We start from the raw sequence: 16,846 nt of genomic DNA, 5'->3' as shown, positions 1-16,846 counted from the left end.
TTTTGTTTTTATGTCTAAGAAACTCATGAAAATGTCATGTAAAGGTACTGGGGTGATCTAACCACAAGTCACCATGTTTTGCAAGTTAGCTAGCTACTAGCCCCAGTTTGTGCCTCTCATAGTGTTACATTGGAGTCACATCCATTTCTCTAAAAGATTAATGCTCAGCAGTGTTTGAAAAACCCTAAATGTTTTCAATTAAAAAAATATTCAGTTCACTGCATAAAAAAAAAGAAAAAGTTTTTAACCTGTTTCCTAAGTTGCTTTTTTTTTTGACAAGACTTTGTAACCATAAAGTGGTCTATGTATAACAATAATAATAATAATTTCCCACTTTATTTATGCATGTTCACCATTGTAGTTTTTGTGTTAGCATGCTAACATTTGCTAATTAACACAAAACATAAAGAACAGCTGAGGCTGAGGGGAATGTCATTAGTTTTGCAGATGTTTGGTCATAAAGTAAGATGAAATTTGAACTTGATGGTACTAGATTAAAAGTGAAGGGATCCGCACAAGTCATTGGAATATGTTGCTTGGGAACCTTGAATGTCTGGACACCATTTTGTGCCGGTCTGACAAGTAGATGTTGAGATATTTCACAGGGTAAGTGAAAAACTTTGCTCCAGAAAAAGTCAATAGTCAACATTCATCCTCTGGGTTAACATGAACGTCCACATAACATTTCAGGGCAGTCCATCCAGTAGTTGTGGAGATAATTTAGCCATTTGACATACTTACAGATACATCATTATGAATACAGTTTGTTACAAAATCCAAACAAATACATTGTCATCTCTGGCATGACTGTTGGCAACACTGAGGTAAGAACATACAAGTAAACCCTCTCATACAGCCAACAACATCATCAAACAACAAAGATTCTGATGTCTTGTGGTGGAGGTTCGGCTCCCAAATGGAGCAACACTGATAAATATTTCTTATTAAACACACTGGCACTTGTGTTCAGTTCTTTTATCTGATAAAGACAATTGTGTATTAGCAAAGTGAGCACCAGTATTAGAAAGTGGCAATATCAAGTTCATTTCATCTGGGAAGAGGCTTGCTAGACTCTTCACTTATTTACAGTTGGTCCAGTCAAACATAGACCCATCATGGCAAGTTGTATTGCCATGATGTTCCAGCATTATATTATCTGAGTTCATACAAGTCATTCATTCAATAATGTGTTATTCTATGTGTAAAAGTTTGTCGTCCTCTTCAATAGAGTTCAATTCGAAGTGTCCAGTGCTGCTTGTGCTTTCTGAACAGCCACCTGCAGCATCGTGTGGTCACTGAGCAGCTGTTGGAGAGCAGCTGGATCCATCTCCAGCAGCATACCTACACAGGCAGATAGATCGATGCAGTACAAACATCATTAAATATCATTCGTGTTATGCTTTGGTTATACATATATGGGCCTATATAGTCAGAAAAATCATAAACTTCCAAGACATTACATCTAGGAAGATCAATTATATTTACAGGAAATGCCAACAGAGTATCAGCTCACCTGTAATATCATTTGCATGAAGAGGATCCATCTCCTCCACCAGGGAGAAGAGCTTCTCTCCCAGTTTCTCTGTGTCATCAGCATCGGACGAGTCACTGATGTCTGTCTCCTCATTCTGCCTGAAGTCAAGCACCAGGAACATTAGTGCAAACAAGTTAAACAGTAATTCATTCATTAATCCCTCCTTTTACTGAATCGATTATTTTCTAGATTTGAATTGCAATTTTTTTTACATGGAAAAGGAAATGGATATAAATGAGTGATTATGCCCTTGTGTGCAGATATGAGTATGTTGTGTGAACAGGGATAAGTCACGTACTCTTTTAGTGTCTTCACAGCGAGGTTCACCTGTTCCTCTAGTAGTTTTGGATCTGAAAAAAGGTTTAAAACTGCCTCTTTGTGCTGCTCCAGAAGCATTCCTGTGGTAGAACAAGGAATCGTATTTCAATATATTACACACTAGTTGCTCATATATGAATCTGCATTTATATTATAACAGCCATGCTGCCAGCTCTGTGAGCCTGCATTTAGGCACAGTGGTGTTGAGCTAAATACAACAGCATGGTCACAATAGCTTACATTTGCTAATTGTCACTAAAGACAAAGTAGAGCTGAGGCTAATGGGAATGCAATTAGTATTAGACATATAGGAATTTTGACCTGATAGTGGTGCTAGATGAAAGGTTTAAGGATCACTAAAGTAATTACAATTAATTCAGGGGGGGGACATGAATGCATGTACGAAATTTCATGGCACTCCATCTAATAGTTGTTGAGATATTTCAGTCTGGACCAAAGTGGTGACCGACCAACTGACCGACACTGGCATCTCTAGGGCCATGCCACTGCCATGGTTACAGCTGTGGATTGGTTCAAGCAGTAAACTAGAAAAATCAAACTGGAAAACCAAATGTGTTTATTTTCTGAAATTAAATGAGAAAACTATGTTAAAAAAAATTATGTAATATACTCAATAAAGACCATTAGTATGTGGGTTACTTTGAAGGTAACTTCATAGTACATCTTCTTTATCCACAGTTTAGCGCTGTTTTAGTCCTATTTAACCTCATAACATTCAGTGTTTATTGAGTTAGAGATGGGTGTCTTACCTGTGATTTTCTGTGAGTAGCCGGTGTTGTAGACATCCACCAGCTCAAACAGCTGCTCCCCAAGAGAGTCAGAGGATACAGACACATCATCCTCATCCCTACATGTTACCCTGCTGCAAAGAGGTGAAAAATACACCATTTAAAAAAGCGGTTGACTCAAGTTCTATAGTAGGTAATTTTTTAGAAAGACACTTGACAGTTCAATGGTATAATAATCTATGCTTTCTACATCTTAAGTATACCTCACTCCTCTGTTGGGGATGCATCTAGCTCAGAAATGAGGACTTATGAGGATCTACATACTCTCTCACCAGCCTGTTCAGGATGATGGAGGAAGGAGATCAGGTCCTACCCATTCCCGTACCTGGGCTCCTGTGACAGCTGCAGGGCTCGGAGGGCTTTCTCCACAGCTGCAGTCAGCATGGCCTCGTCCTGCAGCATCTGACTCAGGACAGGACCGGGCAGCTCCAGCAACATACCTGGAACACGCAGGCAAGCTTGGCAACTATGGTTTTATATCGTATTTTCAGTGTTATACAATACAGATTTTGCTGGTTTTATAACGTCAGCTCACCTGTGAGTTTCCCAGCAGTGTCTTTGTGTTTGGGATAAATCCGACTGTAAAGTTGTTCACCGAGTGTCTCCATATCTTCTTCTTCATCCATCACATTAAGACACTGCTTTCAACCTGCCATACGGCTTTGAACTGATTTGTTTTCCAGATGATTTTCACCTGTAACAACTTTGAGGTGTTTACATCTTCCAATCACATCAGCATTCAGACATTGGTCAACTTATTTATGCTGTTCTTGTCATGGACATGCACTCATGTTATAGACTAAAATAACTCTCCAGTGTTTGGTGTTAAAACAGCGGATAGTTGGTACCTGCTGAATTTTTGACGGCTATCTGTAAACACCAGGCGCACAGTAATGACGTTAAGCGTTCCCCCAGAGCGGTGAGGACGTATTCTTCCGCTGGGTTTGAGGATAACTAGTTCCCCATTGATTGGTAATCAAAATTTCGTATAGCATCATAACACTTCGAAAATACTGCCAAAAAGATAATTAATATTGAATACACGTACTTTACATGCGTGAAAATGTGGGTTAGATAGTAAATATCTTATAAAAGGGTGGATTTAGGTGCGCAAGGATCTCAGACAGAGGTTCCGTAAAGCGGTTTCCGCTCTCTCCGGTCCTTTCCTCCACTAAAAGGTAACGTGGTCGCATCTGCTGCTAACAGTCGGTCATTAAAGTTGGTTTGTTTGATCTCCCTACTTCTATTTAACTTCATAAAGTGTCATATTATTGTTCTGTTGATGGTTATACATCAGTTGTGGCAGTAGATGCCCCCGTACAATGTCAAAATTGAAAGAAAACTTTGTGAACACGTCGCCCCGGTTAGGCCTCGTTGTGCTGAGCTTTGAAGCTAGCGTTTGAAAACTGTAACGTCATGAAACATTGTTCAGGGCTTTCTACATTTAAGCGCAGATTTATTAAAGCTGTCTATATTGTGTTTAAAACTGGCTCTTGATTCCCCCCCACTCACTGGCGGTTAACTATAGAGAGAAAATGTGAAATTAAGAGAACACGCTTCATGCTAGCTTAAATGCAAATGGTCTCAACTACAGTTTGTAACCTGTCAGGTGTATTTTCACTAATACTTGGTCCTGTTTTGTCCAGGTTCATCATGTCGTCCCATTTGCAGTGGATGGTCATCAGGAACTGCTCCAGCTTCCTCATCAAGAGGAACGGACAGACCTACAGTACTGTAAGTATCTTACACTGCCTGAGTGAAAGACTTAACTGTACCTGAGTCCCAACAGTGCCACAAACTGATACTAAACAGGGTCTGAGTTGGCTGTCGAATAGGGCTGCAATTTAAGATTATTTTCATTATTGATTAATCTGTCAGTTATTTTTCTTGATGAATCCTTTAGTCTATAAATGGTTCAAAAATGGCGAAAAATTTCGTTATTTGGCAGTTTATTCTTGTCCAATAATGCAGTTTTAAATGTTAATGGAAAAGATACTCATAGCTGCCACTTGAGAAAGCTTCTGTAAATAATAATAATGTGCAAAATCTGTTGAGCCATCATTTTGCTTCCTTTTTGTGAAGTTGAATGGGTAGAAGCGATTCAATATCTGTTGGCACACATATTACAACATTGATTTAGATTTGACATAAAAAAAAGACCTTAGTCTGTAGTTAACAGGATATGACAGGAGTGATCTTGGTCATGAATTAAATATGTAATTGTCAGTGTTTGAAGGTACACAAGCTGTTCAATTGGGTAATGACAATTTAATAAATTCATTTGACAGGAGCCCAACAACCTGAAATCCAGGAATTCCTTCCGCTTCAATGGTTTGGTGCACAAGAAGACTGTAGGTGTGCAGCCAGCGGCCGATGGCAAGGGTGTTGTTGTCGTGCTGAAGAAGCAATCAGGTAAATACTTGATTGTTTTATCTTCAGGCACTTCCTATATTTGTAAGTTTTTTTTGTGTAGAGTACACGCAAACTTTACTTGATGTTCACAAGAGGTCTTTTAATCATTTGAACGAAAACGCTCTGTCAATATTAGTGATGGTGAAACAAGGCATTCCTGAAGCAATGAGGCTTCACAGCCAATTGTATCAACAAAAGATGCATTACTCAAAACTTCACTTAACAGTTTTCGTTGACGCCTACCAGTAAAAATAATCGAGCAGCCAGATCATAAACAATTTTTCCCTGCCATAGTACAAATATTAACTGATATTAACTCAGCATGCCAAAACCCATCAGGATTTCTGCATCTTTGTACCTTTTCATATACCTTACAAGTGAAATAGCCATAAAAGTTAGTTCACTTCACATTGTATCATCTGGAAAAATGTAAGTGACAGTTCATAAACTCAGTAAATTGGAGAAAATGAAATGGAAAAATAGTAATAACGATTCATTTGAAAGCTGTGAACGGAGTAAAATGTTTGCAAATTCAGCCTTTAGCTGGCTGCATGCCCTTGACTGAAAGACATCAAGATTTTTTTTTTTTTTTTTTAAATCCTTATGTCAACACTATCAGTTGATTCTCCTGAAACCAAGGCTGCGTTTGTCATCGATTACGTTATAACCTCAAACATTATACAAGCCTTGAACGTACTCTACTACAGCTACTTTTTATATCATGTACAGATGCTTTATTGAGTCACCCTGCTTTCCTGAAATGGTTCAAAGTAGAGTTGGCTCATGTTCTAAATCATAGAAAGTAAAGAAATCTTAGTGACAGGTTTAGGTTGAGGTCACAAGCAAGAATTCAAATGACAGCTGTTCAAGCTTTCCAATAGATTTACCCTCTGCACTCACTGATCCCTGGAATACACTAACATGAATTGAGCTGAAAGGACATGAAAAATGGTGCATATGATCTTGGTGCACATGAGCGCTGCTCTTAACAGTAATATGTAGAGCTGATATATGGATGTTTTTTTCAGTGTGTTTGGATTATTACTGCTAGTGTGTTAACATTTCAACACTTTTTCTCCTTTTGCACAGGTCAGCACAAACCTGTTGGCTCCTACGAGAAGATCACCATTAACAAGAACTCCCGCGCCACCCTCAACAGCCTGAGGCACATCATTCGCAAGAACAAGTACAGGAAGGACCTGCGCATGGTGAGCTTTAATCTGTACAGTTTAATGGCAAAATCACAGATTTAGTGTCAACACATTGGTTTATATGATGATTTTAAGGTTGTCCTTTTATCTTATGTTCATATTTCAAAGCTTTCAACAACATAATTTAATTTTTTTCCAGGCTGCCCTGCGTCGTGCCAGTGCCATTCTGAAGAGCCAGAAGCCTGTTGTGGTCAAAAAGAAGCGCACCAGGGCTGCCAAGACAGCATAAACTGATACACATGATTAATAAATAAAAGCTTTTTGTTTGGAAAAAACACCACATTGTCCAGAGTCTTAACTTGCCCCAGCAGTGTGGTTACATCTGTGGGTTCTGTGTTCTGCAAAATATCCCAGACACTTGACCACAGTCATTTGGCATGGTAATGGATCAAATTATTTCCAAGTATTAACTGCAAAATTCTCATGCAGTTAATCATACTTTCGAGAAAAAGTTTAGATGCAATAAAATTCCTGGCTAGGTCTGCCACAGTCTGCCCAATTAAGGATTAAGTCAGGGTTTTAAAAATATGGTAAAGATGCACATTTTGTGGTCCAGTTGGAAAAATGATTATATATAGCACAAAGAACATGAACTAACTGTAAACAGTGTTCCTACACAGTATGGAAAAGTATGGAATTTGATTTGAAAAACTATTCAGTTTTCTAAAATATAAAATAAAGATTTTTTTTACTAACAGACTGATCATACAAGCAGCCAAACTACACAGAGCATAGCAGACAGACTCAGGTTATCTTTTCTTCTTCCCTGGTGACTTGTATATGAACATCCTTTCTGTTACTGTTAATAGCATTGCAGTGTTAGAGCAGTGCAGCAGAAATATCCTGTGCATTGAGCTTTAGGTTTGGTGTGAACTGATTTGTATGAACTACAGTACCTAGCTACAATCTTTTGGTTTCTTATACTAAAATTGTTTGAATTCATTTTTTCCCCCTCATTGATCTAGATCTAGAGTACCCCATAATGACCAAGCCAAAACAATTTTAGATTTTTTTGCTAATTTATTATAAAGGAAAAACTGGAATATCTCATTGACATAAATATTTAGACTATTTCTCAGCACCTTTGGGAACGATTACAGCAGAAGTCTTCTTGGGTATGATGCAACAATCCGCACATCTGAAAAATTAATTTTTATGATTTTAGCATAAGGCTGCAACATAACAAAATGTGGAAAACATGAATGGGTCTTAACACTGAATGCACTTTCATAACATCATCAGAATGCAAATTACATGTTAACAGCTGGGGTCTATTCCAGACAGCTGTTTAAAACTCTTGACACCTGAACTCTGAGTTGATGAACCATGAGATTGGAAACTTGAGTTTTAGTTTCCAGCAACAGCTGATCTGAGTAAGTTCAATCAACTCTGAGTATGTTCACTCTGAGTTAACCGTGTGCATGAGGAATATGAAAAGCCATCATGAGTTGATCTCCGATTCGACAATTCACCATGGCAACAGGTAAATAAAGAGCAGGGCCTCCATTTTAATCCAGTGGAGCCAGAAAGATGAATATGTGTGACATTAAAGCACATTTATTTCTAAAAAGAAAAAAACAAAAAGCAGTGAAAGCGTCTGAGCTGGAGAAAAGAGTCAATTAGTTAAAACTGTTACATTTTATTCAGCGTCATCCACTAGATCACCTTATTTAACAACTTTTATTTCCGTTAGATGTAACCTGATGCTGACCAAGTTCTTTTGCAGCAGAAATTTATAGATATATATGAAGCAGATCAGACCAAAGTTTAAAGAATTATGATGGTAAAATGAGATTCTGACCCAGAAACAGGATGATCTCGGTGTCCACAGAGTCTCAGTGTTATAAAGGCAGATTTTAATTTGATCTGAATAATATTTGAGATCACTACCTCTGTCCTCATACTGACTAATTGATCAAAAAAGAGGTCATGTTCTTAAACACAGACTAGGTAACCTAACAAATTAATGACTAATTTCGATTTTATTCTTTTCCGAAATAAACTTCTTTAAATCAATGTCTACAATCTGCCGTTTAATGTAGACAGTATGAATGAGGGACATTCATTTAAAGAAGTTTATTTGGGAAAAGATTTGGCATTAGTTTATTGAGCTAACCAAGAACTGTGTGAATGAAAAATGTCACGGTATAGTAAGGCATAAAAAAGGCATAAAGACGACATAGTATAGTAAGGCATGAAAAGTTAAAAAAATGACATAATATCGTAAGGCATAAAAAGTCACACAAACGTCGTAGTATAGTGAGGTATAAAAAGTCATAAAAACGACATAGTATTGTAGGGCATAAAAAGTCAAAAAACGACATAGTATTGTAAGGCATAAAAAGTCATAAAAATGACATAGTATAGTAAGGTATAAAAAGTAAAAAAACGACATAGTATAGTAAGGCATAAAAGTAAAAAAATGACATAGTATAATAAGGCATAAAAGGCATAGAACTTATATAGTATTGTAAAGCATTAAAAAGTCACAAAAACGACATAGTATAGTAAGGCATAAAAATTCATAAAAATTACATAGTATTGTAAGGTATAAAAATGACATAGTATTGTAAGGCATAAAAAGTCACAAGAACGACATAGTATTGTAAGGCATAAAAAGTCATAAAAACGTCATAGTATAGTGAGACATGAAGACGACATAGGGTAAGGCATAAAAAGTTTAAAAAAAACGACAGTATTGTAAGGCATAAAAAGTCATAAAAATGACAGTATTGTAAGGCATAAAAATTGACATAGTATTGTAAGGCATAAAAAGTCACACAAACGTCATAGTATAGTGAGGTATAAAAAGTCATAAAAACAACATAGTATTGTAAGGCATGAAGAGTCAGAAAAACGACATAGTATTGTAAGTCATAAAAAGTCATAAAAATGATATAGTATTGTAAAGCACAAGAGGTCACAAAAACGACATAGTATAGTAAGGCAAAAAAGTCAAAAAAATTACATAGTATTGTAAGGCATGAAAAGTCATAAAAACGACATAGTATAGTAAGGCATAAAAAGTCACAAAAACGTCATAGTATTGTAAGGCATAAAAGTCATAAAAATAACAAGGCATAAAAAGTCACAAATATTACATAGTATTGTATGGCATAAAAAGTCAAAAAAATGATATAGTATTGTTAGGCATAAAAAGTCACAAAAACGTCATAGTATTGTAAGTCATAAAAAGTCATAAAAATGACATAGTATTGTAAGGCATAAAATGACATAGTATTGTAAGTCATAAAAAGTCAAAAAAATTACATAGTATTGTAAGGAATAAAAAGTCATAAAAATGACATAGTATTGTAAGGCGTAAAAGTCAGAAAAACGACATAGTATAGTGAGGGATAAAATTGACATAGTATTGTAAGGCATAAAAAGTCAGAAAAATGACATAGCATTGTAAGGCATAAAAATTGACATAGTATTGTAAGGTATAAAAAGTAAAAAAAATGACATAGCATTGTAAGGCATAAAAATTGACATAGTATAGTCAGGCATAAAAGGTAAAAAAAGACCGAAATAGTATTGTAAGGCATAAAAGGCATGAAAATGACATAGTATTATAAGGCATAAAAATGACATAGTATAGTAAGGCATAAAACGTCACAAAAACGACATAGTATAGTAAGGCATAAAAAGTTTTAAAAAATGACAGTATTGTAAGGTATAAAAAGTCACAAAAATGTCATAGTATAGTGAGGCATGAAGACGACATAGTATAGTAAGGCATGAAAAGTTAAAAAAAAAAAACGATATAGTATTGTAAGGCATTAAAGTCAAAAAAATGACATAGCATTGTAAGGCATAAAAATTGACATAGTATAGTAAGGCATAAAAAGTAAAAAAAAAAGACCAAAATAGTATTGTAAGGCATAAAAGGCATAGTATTGTTAGGCATAAAAGGTCATAAAAATGAGATAGTATTGTAAGGCATAAAAGGCATAAAAATGACATAGTATAGTAAGGCATAAAACGTCACAAAAACGTCATAGTATAGTAAGGCATAAAAAGTAAAAAAAAAAAATGACAGTATTGTAAGGCATAAAAAGTCATAAAAATGACATAGTATTGTAAGGCATAAAAAGTCACAAAAACGAAATAGTATAGTAAGCCATAAAAAAAAGATCCAAAATTTACAAAATATTGTAAGGCATAAAAAGTCACACAAACGTCATAGTATAGTGAGGTATAAAAAGTCATAAAAATGACATAGTATTGCAAGGCATTAAATGACATAGTATTGTAAAGCATAAAAGGCATAAAAATGACATAGTATAGTAAGGCACAAAACGTCACAAAAACGACATTTTATAGTAAGGCATAAAAAGTTTTTAAAAAAATGACATAGTATTGTAAGGCATAAAAAGTCACAAAAACGAAATAGTATAGTAAGCCATAAAAAAAAGATCCAAAATTTACAAAATATTGTAAGGCATAAAAAGTCACACAAACGTCATAGTATAGTGAGGTATAAAAAGTCGTAAAAACAACATAGTATAGTAAGGCATAAAGAGTAAAAAAACAACATAGTATTATAAGGCATAAAAAGTCATAAAAATGGCATAGTATTGTGAGGCATAAAAATGACATAGTATAGTAAAGCATAAAAAGTAAAAAAAACGACAAGGTATAAAAAGTCACAAATATTACATAGTATTGTATGGCATAATAAGTCAAAAAAATGATATAGTATTGTAAGGCATAAAAAGTCATAAAAATGACATAGTATTGTAAGTCATAAAAAGTCATAAAAATGACATAGTATTGTAAAGCATTAGAAGTCAAAAAAAATATTACATAGTATAGTAAGGCATAAAAAGTAAAAAAAAATACATAGTATAGTAAGGCATAAAAAGTCACAAAAACAACATAGTATAGTGAGGCATAAAAACGACATAGTATAGTGAGGCATAAAAAGTCAGAAAAATGACATAGCATTGTAAGGCATAAAAATTGACATAGTATTGTAAGGTATAAAAAGTTAAAAAAATGACATAGCATTGTAAGGCATAAAAATTTACATAGTATAGTAAGGCATAAAAAGTAAAAAAAGACCGAAATAGTATTGTAAGGCATAAAAGGCATGAAAATGACATAGTATTATAAGGCATAAAAATGACATAGTATAGTAAGGCATAAAACGTCACAAAAACGACATAGTATAGTAAGGCATAAAAAGTAAAAAAAAATGACATAGTATTGAAAGGTATAAAAAGTCATAAAAATGTCATAGTATAGTGAGGCATGAAGACGACATAGTATAGTAAGGCATGAAAAGTAAAAAAAAAAAACGATATAGTATTGTAAGGTATAAAAAGGCATAAAAATTGACATAGTATTGTAAGGCATTAAAGTCAAAAAAATGACATAGCATTGTAAGGCATAAAAATTGAAATAGTATAGTAAGGCATAAAAAGTAAAAAAAAAAAAGACATAGTATTGTAAGGCATAAAAATGACATAGTATTGTTAGGCATAAAAGGTCATAAAAATGACATAGTATTGTAAGGCATAAAAGGCATAAAAATGACATAGTATTGTAAGGCATAAAAAGTCACAAAAATGACATAGTATAGTAAGCCATAAAAAGATCCAAAATTTACAAAATATTGTAAGGCATAAAAAGTCACACAAACGTCATAGTATAGTGAGGTATAAAAAGTCGTAAAAACGACATAGTATAGTAAGGCATAAAAATAAAAAAAAACGACATAGTATTACAAGGCATAAAAAGTCATAAAAATGACATAGTATAGTAAGGCATAAAAAGTCACAAATATTACATAGTATTCTATGGCATAATAAGTCAAAAAAAATGATATAGTATTGTAAGGCATAAAAAGTCAAAAAAATGACATAGTATTGTAAGGTATAAAAAGTCATAAAAATGTCATAGTATAGTGATGCATGAAGACGACATTGTATAGTAAGGCATGAAAAGTAAAAAAAGACCGAAATAGCATTGTAAGGCATAAAAGGCATGAAAATGACATAGTATTATAAGGCATAAAAATGACATAGTATAGTAAGGCATAAAACATCACAAAAACGACATAGTATAGTAAGGCATGAAAAGTAAAAAAAAAAACGACATAGTATTGTAAGGTATAAAAAGGCATAAAAATTGACATAGTATTGTAAGGCATAAAAATTGAAATAGTATAGTAAGGCATAAAAAGTAAAAAAAAATGAAATAGTATTGTAAGGCATAAAAATGACATAGTATTGTTGGGCATAAAAGGTCATAAAAATGACATAGCATTGTAAGGCATAAAAGGCATAAAAATGACATAGTATAGTAAGGCATAAACGTCACAAAAACTTCATAGTATAGTAAGGCATAAAAAGTAAAAAGAAAAATGACATAGTAATGTAAGGCATTAAAAGTCATAAAAATGACATAGTACTGCAAGGCATTAAAATGACATAGTAGTGTAAAGCATAAAAGGCATAAAAATGACATAGTATAGTAAGGCATAAAACGTCACAAAAACGACATAGTATTGTAAGGCATAAAAAGTCACACAAACGTCATAGTATAGTGAGGTATAAAAAGTTGTAAAAACGACATAGTATAGTAAGGCATAAAAAGTAAAAAAACGACAAGGCATAAAAAGTCACAAATATAACATAGTATTGTATGGCATAATAAGTCAAAAAAATTATATAGTATTGTAAGGCATAAAAAGTCGTAAAAACGACATAGTATAGTAAGGCATAAAAATAAAAAAAAACGACAGTATTACAAGGCATAAAAAGTCATAAAAATGACATAGTATAGTAAGGCATAAAAAGTCACAAATATTACATAGTATTCTATGGCATAATAAGTCAAAAAAAATGATATAGTATTGTAAGGCATAAAAAGTCAAAAAAATGACATAGTATTGTAAGGTATAAAAAGTCATAAAAATGTCATAGTATAGTGATGCATGAAGACGACATTGTATAGTAAGGCATGAATAATAAAAAAAGACCGAAATAGCATTGTAAGGCATAAAAGGCATGAAAATGACATAGTATTATAAGGCATAAAAATGACATAGTATAGTAAGGCATAAAACGTCACAAAAACGACATAGTATAGTAAGGCATGAAAAGTAAAAAAAAAAACGACATAGTATTGTAAGGTATAAAAAGGCATAAAAATTGACATAGTATTGTAAGGCATTAAAGTAAAAAAAAACGACATAGCATTGTAAGGCATAAAAATTGAAATAATATAGTAAGGCATAAAAAGTAAAAAAAAATGAAATAGTATTGTAAGGCATAAAAATGACATAGTATTGTTGGGCATAAAAGGTCATAAAAATGACATAGCATTGTAAGGCATAAAAAGCATAAAAATGACATAGTATAGTAAGGCATAAACGTCACAAAAACGTCATAGTATAGTAAGGCATAAAAAGTAAAAAGAAAAATGACATAGTAATGTAAGGCATTAAAAGTCATAAAAATGACATAGTACTGCAAGGCATTAAAATGACATAGTATTGTAAAGCATAAAAGGCATAAAAATGACATAGTATAGTAAGGCATAAAACGTCACAAAAACCACATAGTATTGTAAGGCATAAAAAGTCACACAAACGTCATAGTATAGTGAGGTATAAAAAGTTGTAAAAACGACATAGTATAGTAAGGCATAAAAAGTAAAAAAACGACAAGGCATAAAAAGTCACAAATATAACATAGTATTGTATGGCATAATAAGTCAAAAAAATTATATAGTATTGTAAGGCATAAAAAGTCATAAAAATGACATAGTATTGTAAGGCATAAAAAGTCAAAAAATGACATAGTATTGTAAGGCATAAAAAGTCACAAAAACGACATGGTATAGTGAGGCATAAAAACGACATAGTATAGTGAGGCATAAAAGGCATAAAAATTGACATAGTATTGTAAGGCATAAAAAGTAAAAAAAAATGACATAGTATTGTAAGGCATAAAAAGTTATAAAAATTACATAGTGTTGTAAGGCATAAAAATGACATACTATAGTAAGGCATAAAAAGTCAAAAAAACGACAAGGCATAAAAAGTCACAAATATTACATAGTATTGTATGGCATAATAAGTCAAAAAAATGACATAGCATTGTAAGGCATAAAAATTCATAAAAATGACATAGTATAGTAAGGCATAAACGTCACAAAAACGTCATAGTATAGTAAGGCATAAAAAGTAAAAAGAAAAATGACATAGTAATGTAAGGCATTAAAAGTCATAAAAATGACATAGTATAGTAAGGCATAAAACGTCACAAAAACGACATAGTATTGTAAGGCATAAAAAGTCACACAAACGTCATAGTATAGTGAGGTATAAAAAGTTGTAAAAACGACATAGTATAGTAAGGCATAAAAAGTAAAAAAACGACAAGGCATAAAAAGTCACAAATATAACATAGTATTGTATGGCATAATAAGTCAAAAAAATTATATAGTATTGTAAGGCATAAAAAGTCAAAAAAATGACATAGTATTGTAAGGCATAAAAAGTCACAAAAACGACATAGTATAGTGAGGCATAAAAACGACATAGTATAGTGAGGCATAAAAGGCATAAAAATTGACATAGTATTGTAAGGCATAAAAAGTAAAAAAAAATGACAGTATTGTAAGGCATAAAAAGTTATAAAAATTACATAGTGTTGTAAGGCATAAAAATGACATACTATAGTAAGGCATAAAAAGTCAAAAAAACGACAAGGAATAAAAAGTCACAAATATTACATAGTATTGTATGGCATAATAAGTCAAAAAAATGACATAGCATTGTAAGGCATAAAAATTCATAAAAATGACATAGTATTGTAAGGCATAAATAGTCATAAAAATGTCATAGTATAGTGAGGCGTGAAGACGACATAGTATAGTAAGGCATAAAAAGTTTAAAAAAAAACGATATAGTATTGTAAGGTATAACAAGTAATAAAAATGACATAGTATTGTAAGGTATAAAAATTGACATAGTATAGTAAGGCATAAAAAGTCAAAAAAACGACAAGGCATAAAAAGTCACAAATATTACATAGTATTGTATGGCATAATAAGTCAAAAAAATGACATAGCATTGTAAGGCATAAAATTGACATAGTATAATAAGGCATAAAAAGTAAAAAAAAACGTCATAGTATTGTAAGGCATAAAAAGTCACAAATATTACATAGTATTGTATGGCATAATAAGTCAAAAAAATGACATAGCATTGTAAGGCATAAAAATTGACATAGTATAGTAAGGCATAAAAAGTAAAAAAAAACGTCATAGTATTGTAAGGCATAAAAAGTCACAAAAACGACATAGTATAGTGAGGCATAAAAACGACATAGTATAGTGAGGCATAAAAGGCATTAAAACGACATAGTATAGTGAGGCATAAAAGGCATTAAAACGACATAGTATTGTAAGGCATAAAAAGTAAAAAAAAAGACATAGTGTAGCGAGAGTGAGGGGGATTCCCCCCAGTGAGTGAGGTCAGGAGAGGGGACTCCTGGGTTTAATGAATGATTTTGTGCAGCTGTGACTGATGGCAACATGAGGAGAGACGAACAGTGAAAAGACGGACAGAGGGAGCAAGACGAGGTTGGAGCAACACGTTCGGCGGCGCGGCACTCTGGTAGCGGGGGTGTCGTTCGCAGTGATATAGAGCTGTCGGCGACGAAGACAGGTAGTCAGGGGGAAACTGTTCATGTGTTAGGGGGGGAGGCTGAGTGCCTCCTGTAGCCAAATTAGGGCCCACTTTAGAGGGTGTTGTGCTGCTACTGCTCCTTGTGTGCTACTTGGCATATTGTCTCCGCTTTCATCCGGCTGCCAACCGGTTTCTGTCTCGCCGTCCAGCGAAGCCGTTTCCCTGGGGAGTTGGACGGCGGCACAAGCTCAGACCCCGGGGGAGGGTCTCGCCGTGTAGGCGAGTTAAGTATATTTTACAAACTTTATTCTTATTTCCTTGCGTTGATTATTTTGTTACATATATGAATCGTGTAGTCGGCCATTTTTGTAGTTTTAATAGTGTGGAGTGGGAGGGCTGAGTAAAGGGGAAGTGACGAGTCGTGGGTGGGGCAGTGTCTTACCTGTAGTGCCTCCTAAAGGAGGGTGCCAGCATGTCAAATATTGCCTTATGCTAAAGCTTAGCCGTGTGGGAGTGGTGTGTCAGTATCGCGGGCCGTGTTCAAAGGTGTGCCTTAAAAGCTAGTAAGACTAGCCTTGTGTGCAGTGTGGGGAATGTGTTTTCATAGCAAGTCTTTTGTGTGCTGTGGGTGAAGTAAAGGAAGCCGTGTCCCCTCATGACCGTTGCCTTGTCCAGTTGAAGCCCTCCATCCATTTTTATGAATTCCAAGATATTGTATTAATAAACATTGTTCTTTTTGTATACTACCCCTTCCTTTTGTGTGTTTATTCAAGGGTTCTGACATTTTCAGTGTTTATTGCTGGAGTAAACTCACATTTATTACAATAGTATAGTGAGGCATAAAACGACATAGTATATTGTAAGGCATAAAAAGTAATAAAAATGACATAGTATTGTAAGGCATAAAAATGACAGT

The 16,846-nt window shown here is 33.8% G+C and overlaps 2 protein-coding genes across 3 annotated transcripts; one reads left to right on the top strand and one right to left on the bottom strand.

The window, feature by feature from the left end:
- Nucleotides 1–317: 317 nt before the first annotated feature.
- On the bottom strand, nucleotides 318–3,564 carry LOC130187002 (uncharacterized). Of its 2 annotated transcripts, none has more exons than XM_056404414.1 (6): nucleotides 3,197–3,564; nucleotides 2,975–3,101; nucleotides 2,623–2,735; nucleotides 1,833–1,932; nucleotides 1,514–1,632; nucleotides 318–1,341 (listed from the first exon to the last, which is right to left on the bottom strand). In XM_056404414.1, the coding sequence occupies exons 1-6, from the start codon at nucleotides 3,285–3,287 to the stop codon at nucleotides 1,232–1,234; spliced, it is 660 nt and encodes a 219-aa protein (XP_056260389.1). In that variant the 5' UTR covers nucleotides 3,288–3,564; the 3' UTR covers nucleotides 318–1,231. The 2 variants fall into 2 exon arrangements, with proteins under 2 accessions (XP_056260389.1, XP_056260391.1); XM_056404416.1 differs by having other exon boundaries at nucleotides 2,987–3,101; nucleotides 3,197–3,563.
- Nucleotides 3,565–3,856: 292 nt separating this feature from the next.
- On the top strand, nucleotides 3,857–6,561 carry rpl28 (ribosomal protein L28). The gene is made up of 5 exons (XM_056404417.1): nucleotides 3,857–3,879; nucleotides 4,308–4,395; nucleotides 4,950–5,073; nucleotides 6,163–6,281; nucleotides 6,424–6,561. The coding sequence occupies exons 2-5, from the start codon at nucleotides 4,315–4,317 to the stop codon at nucleotides 6,511–6,513; spliced, it is 414 nt and encodes a 137-aa protein (XP_056260392.1). The 5' UTR covers nucleotides 3,857–3,879; nucleotides 4,308–4,314; the 3' UTR covers nucleotides 6,514–6,561.
- Nucleotides 6,562–16,846: the final 10,285 nt, after the last annotated feature.

Source organism: Seriola aureovittata, chromosome 18 (genome assembly GCF_021018895.1).
Source record: "Seriola aureovittata isolate HTS-2021-v1 ecotype China chromosome 18, ASM2101889v1, whole genome shotgun sequence".
NCBI classification, from domain to species: Eukaryota; Metazoa; Chordata; class Actinopteri; order Carangiformes; family Carangidae; genus Seriola; species Seriola aureovittata.
Note: the sequence above shows the minus strand (reverse complement) of the source record. Positions and strands in the feature narration are given on the sequence as shown.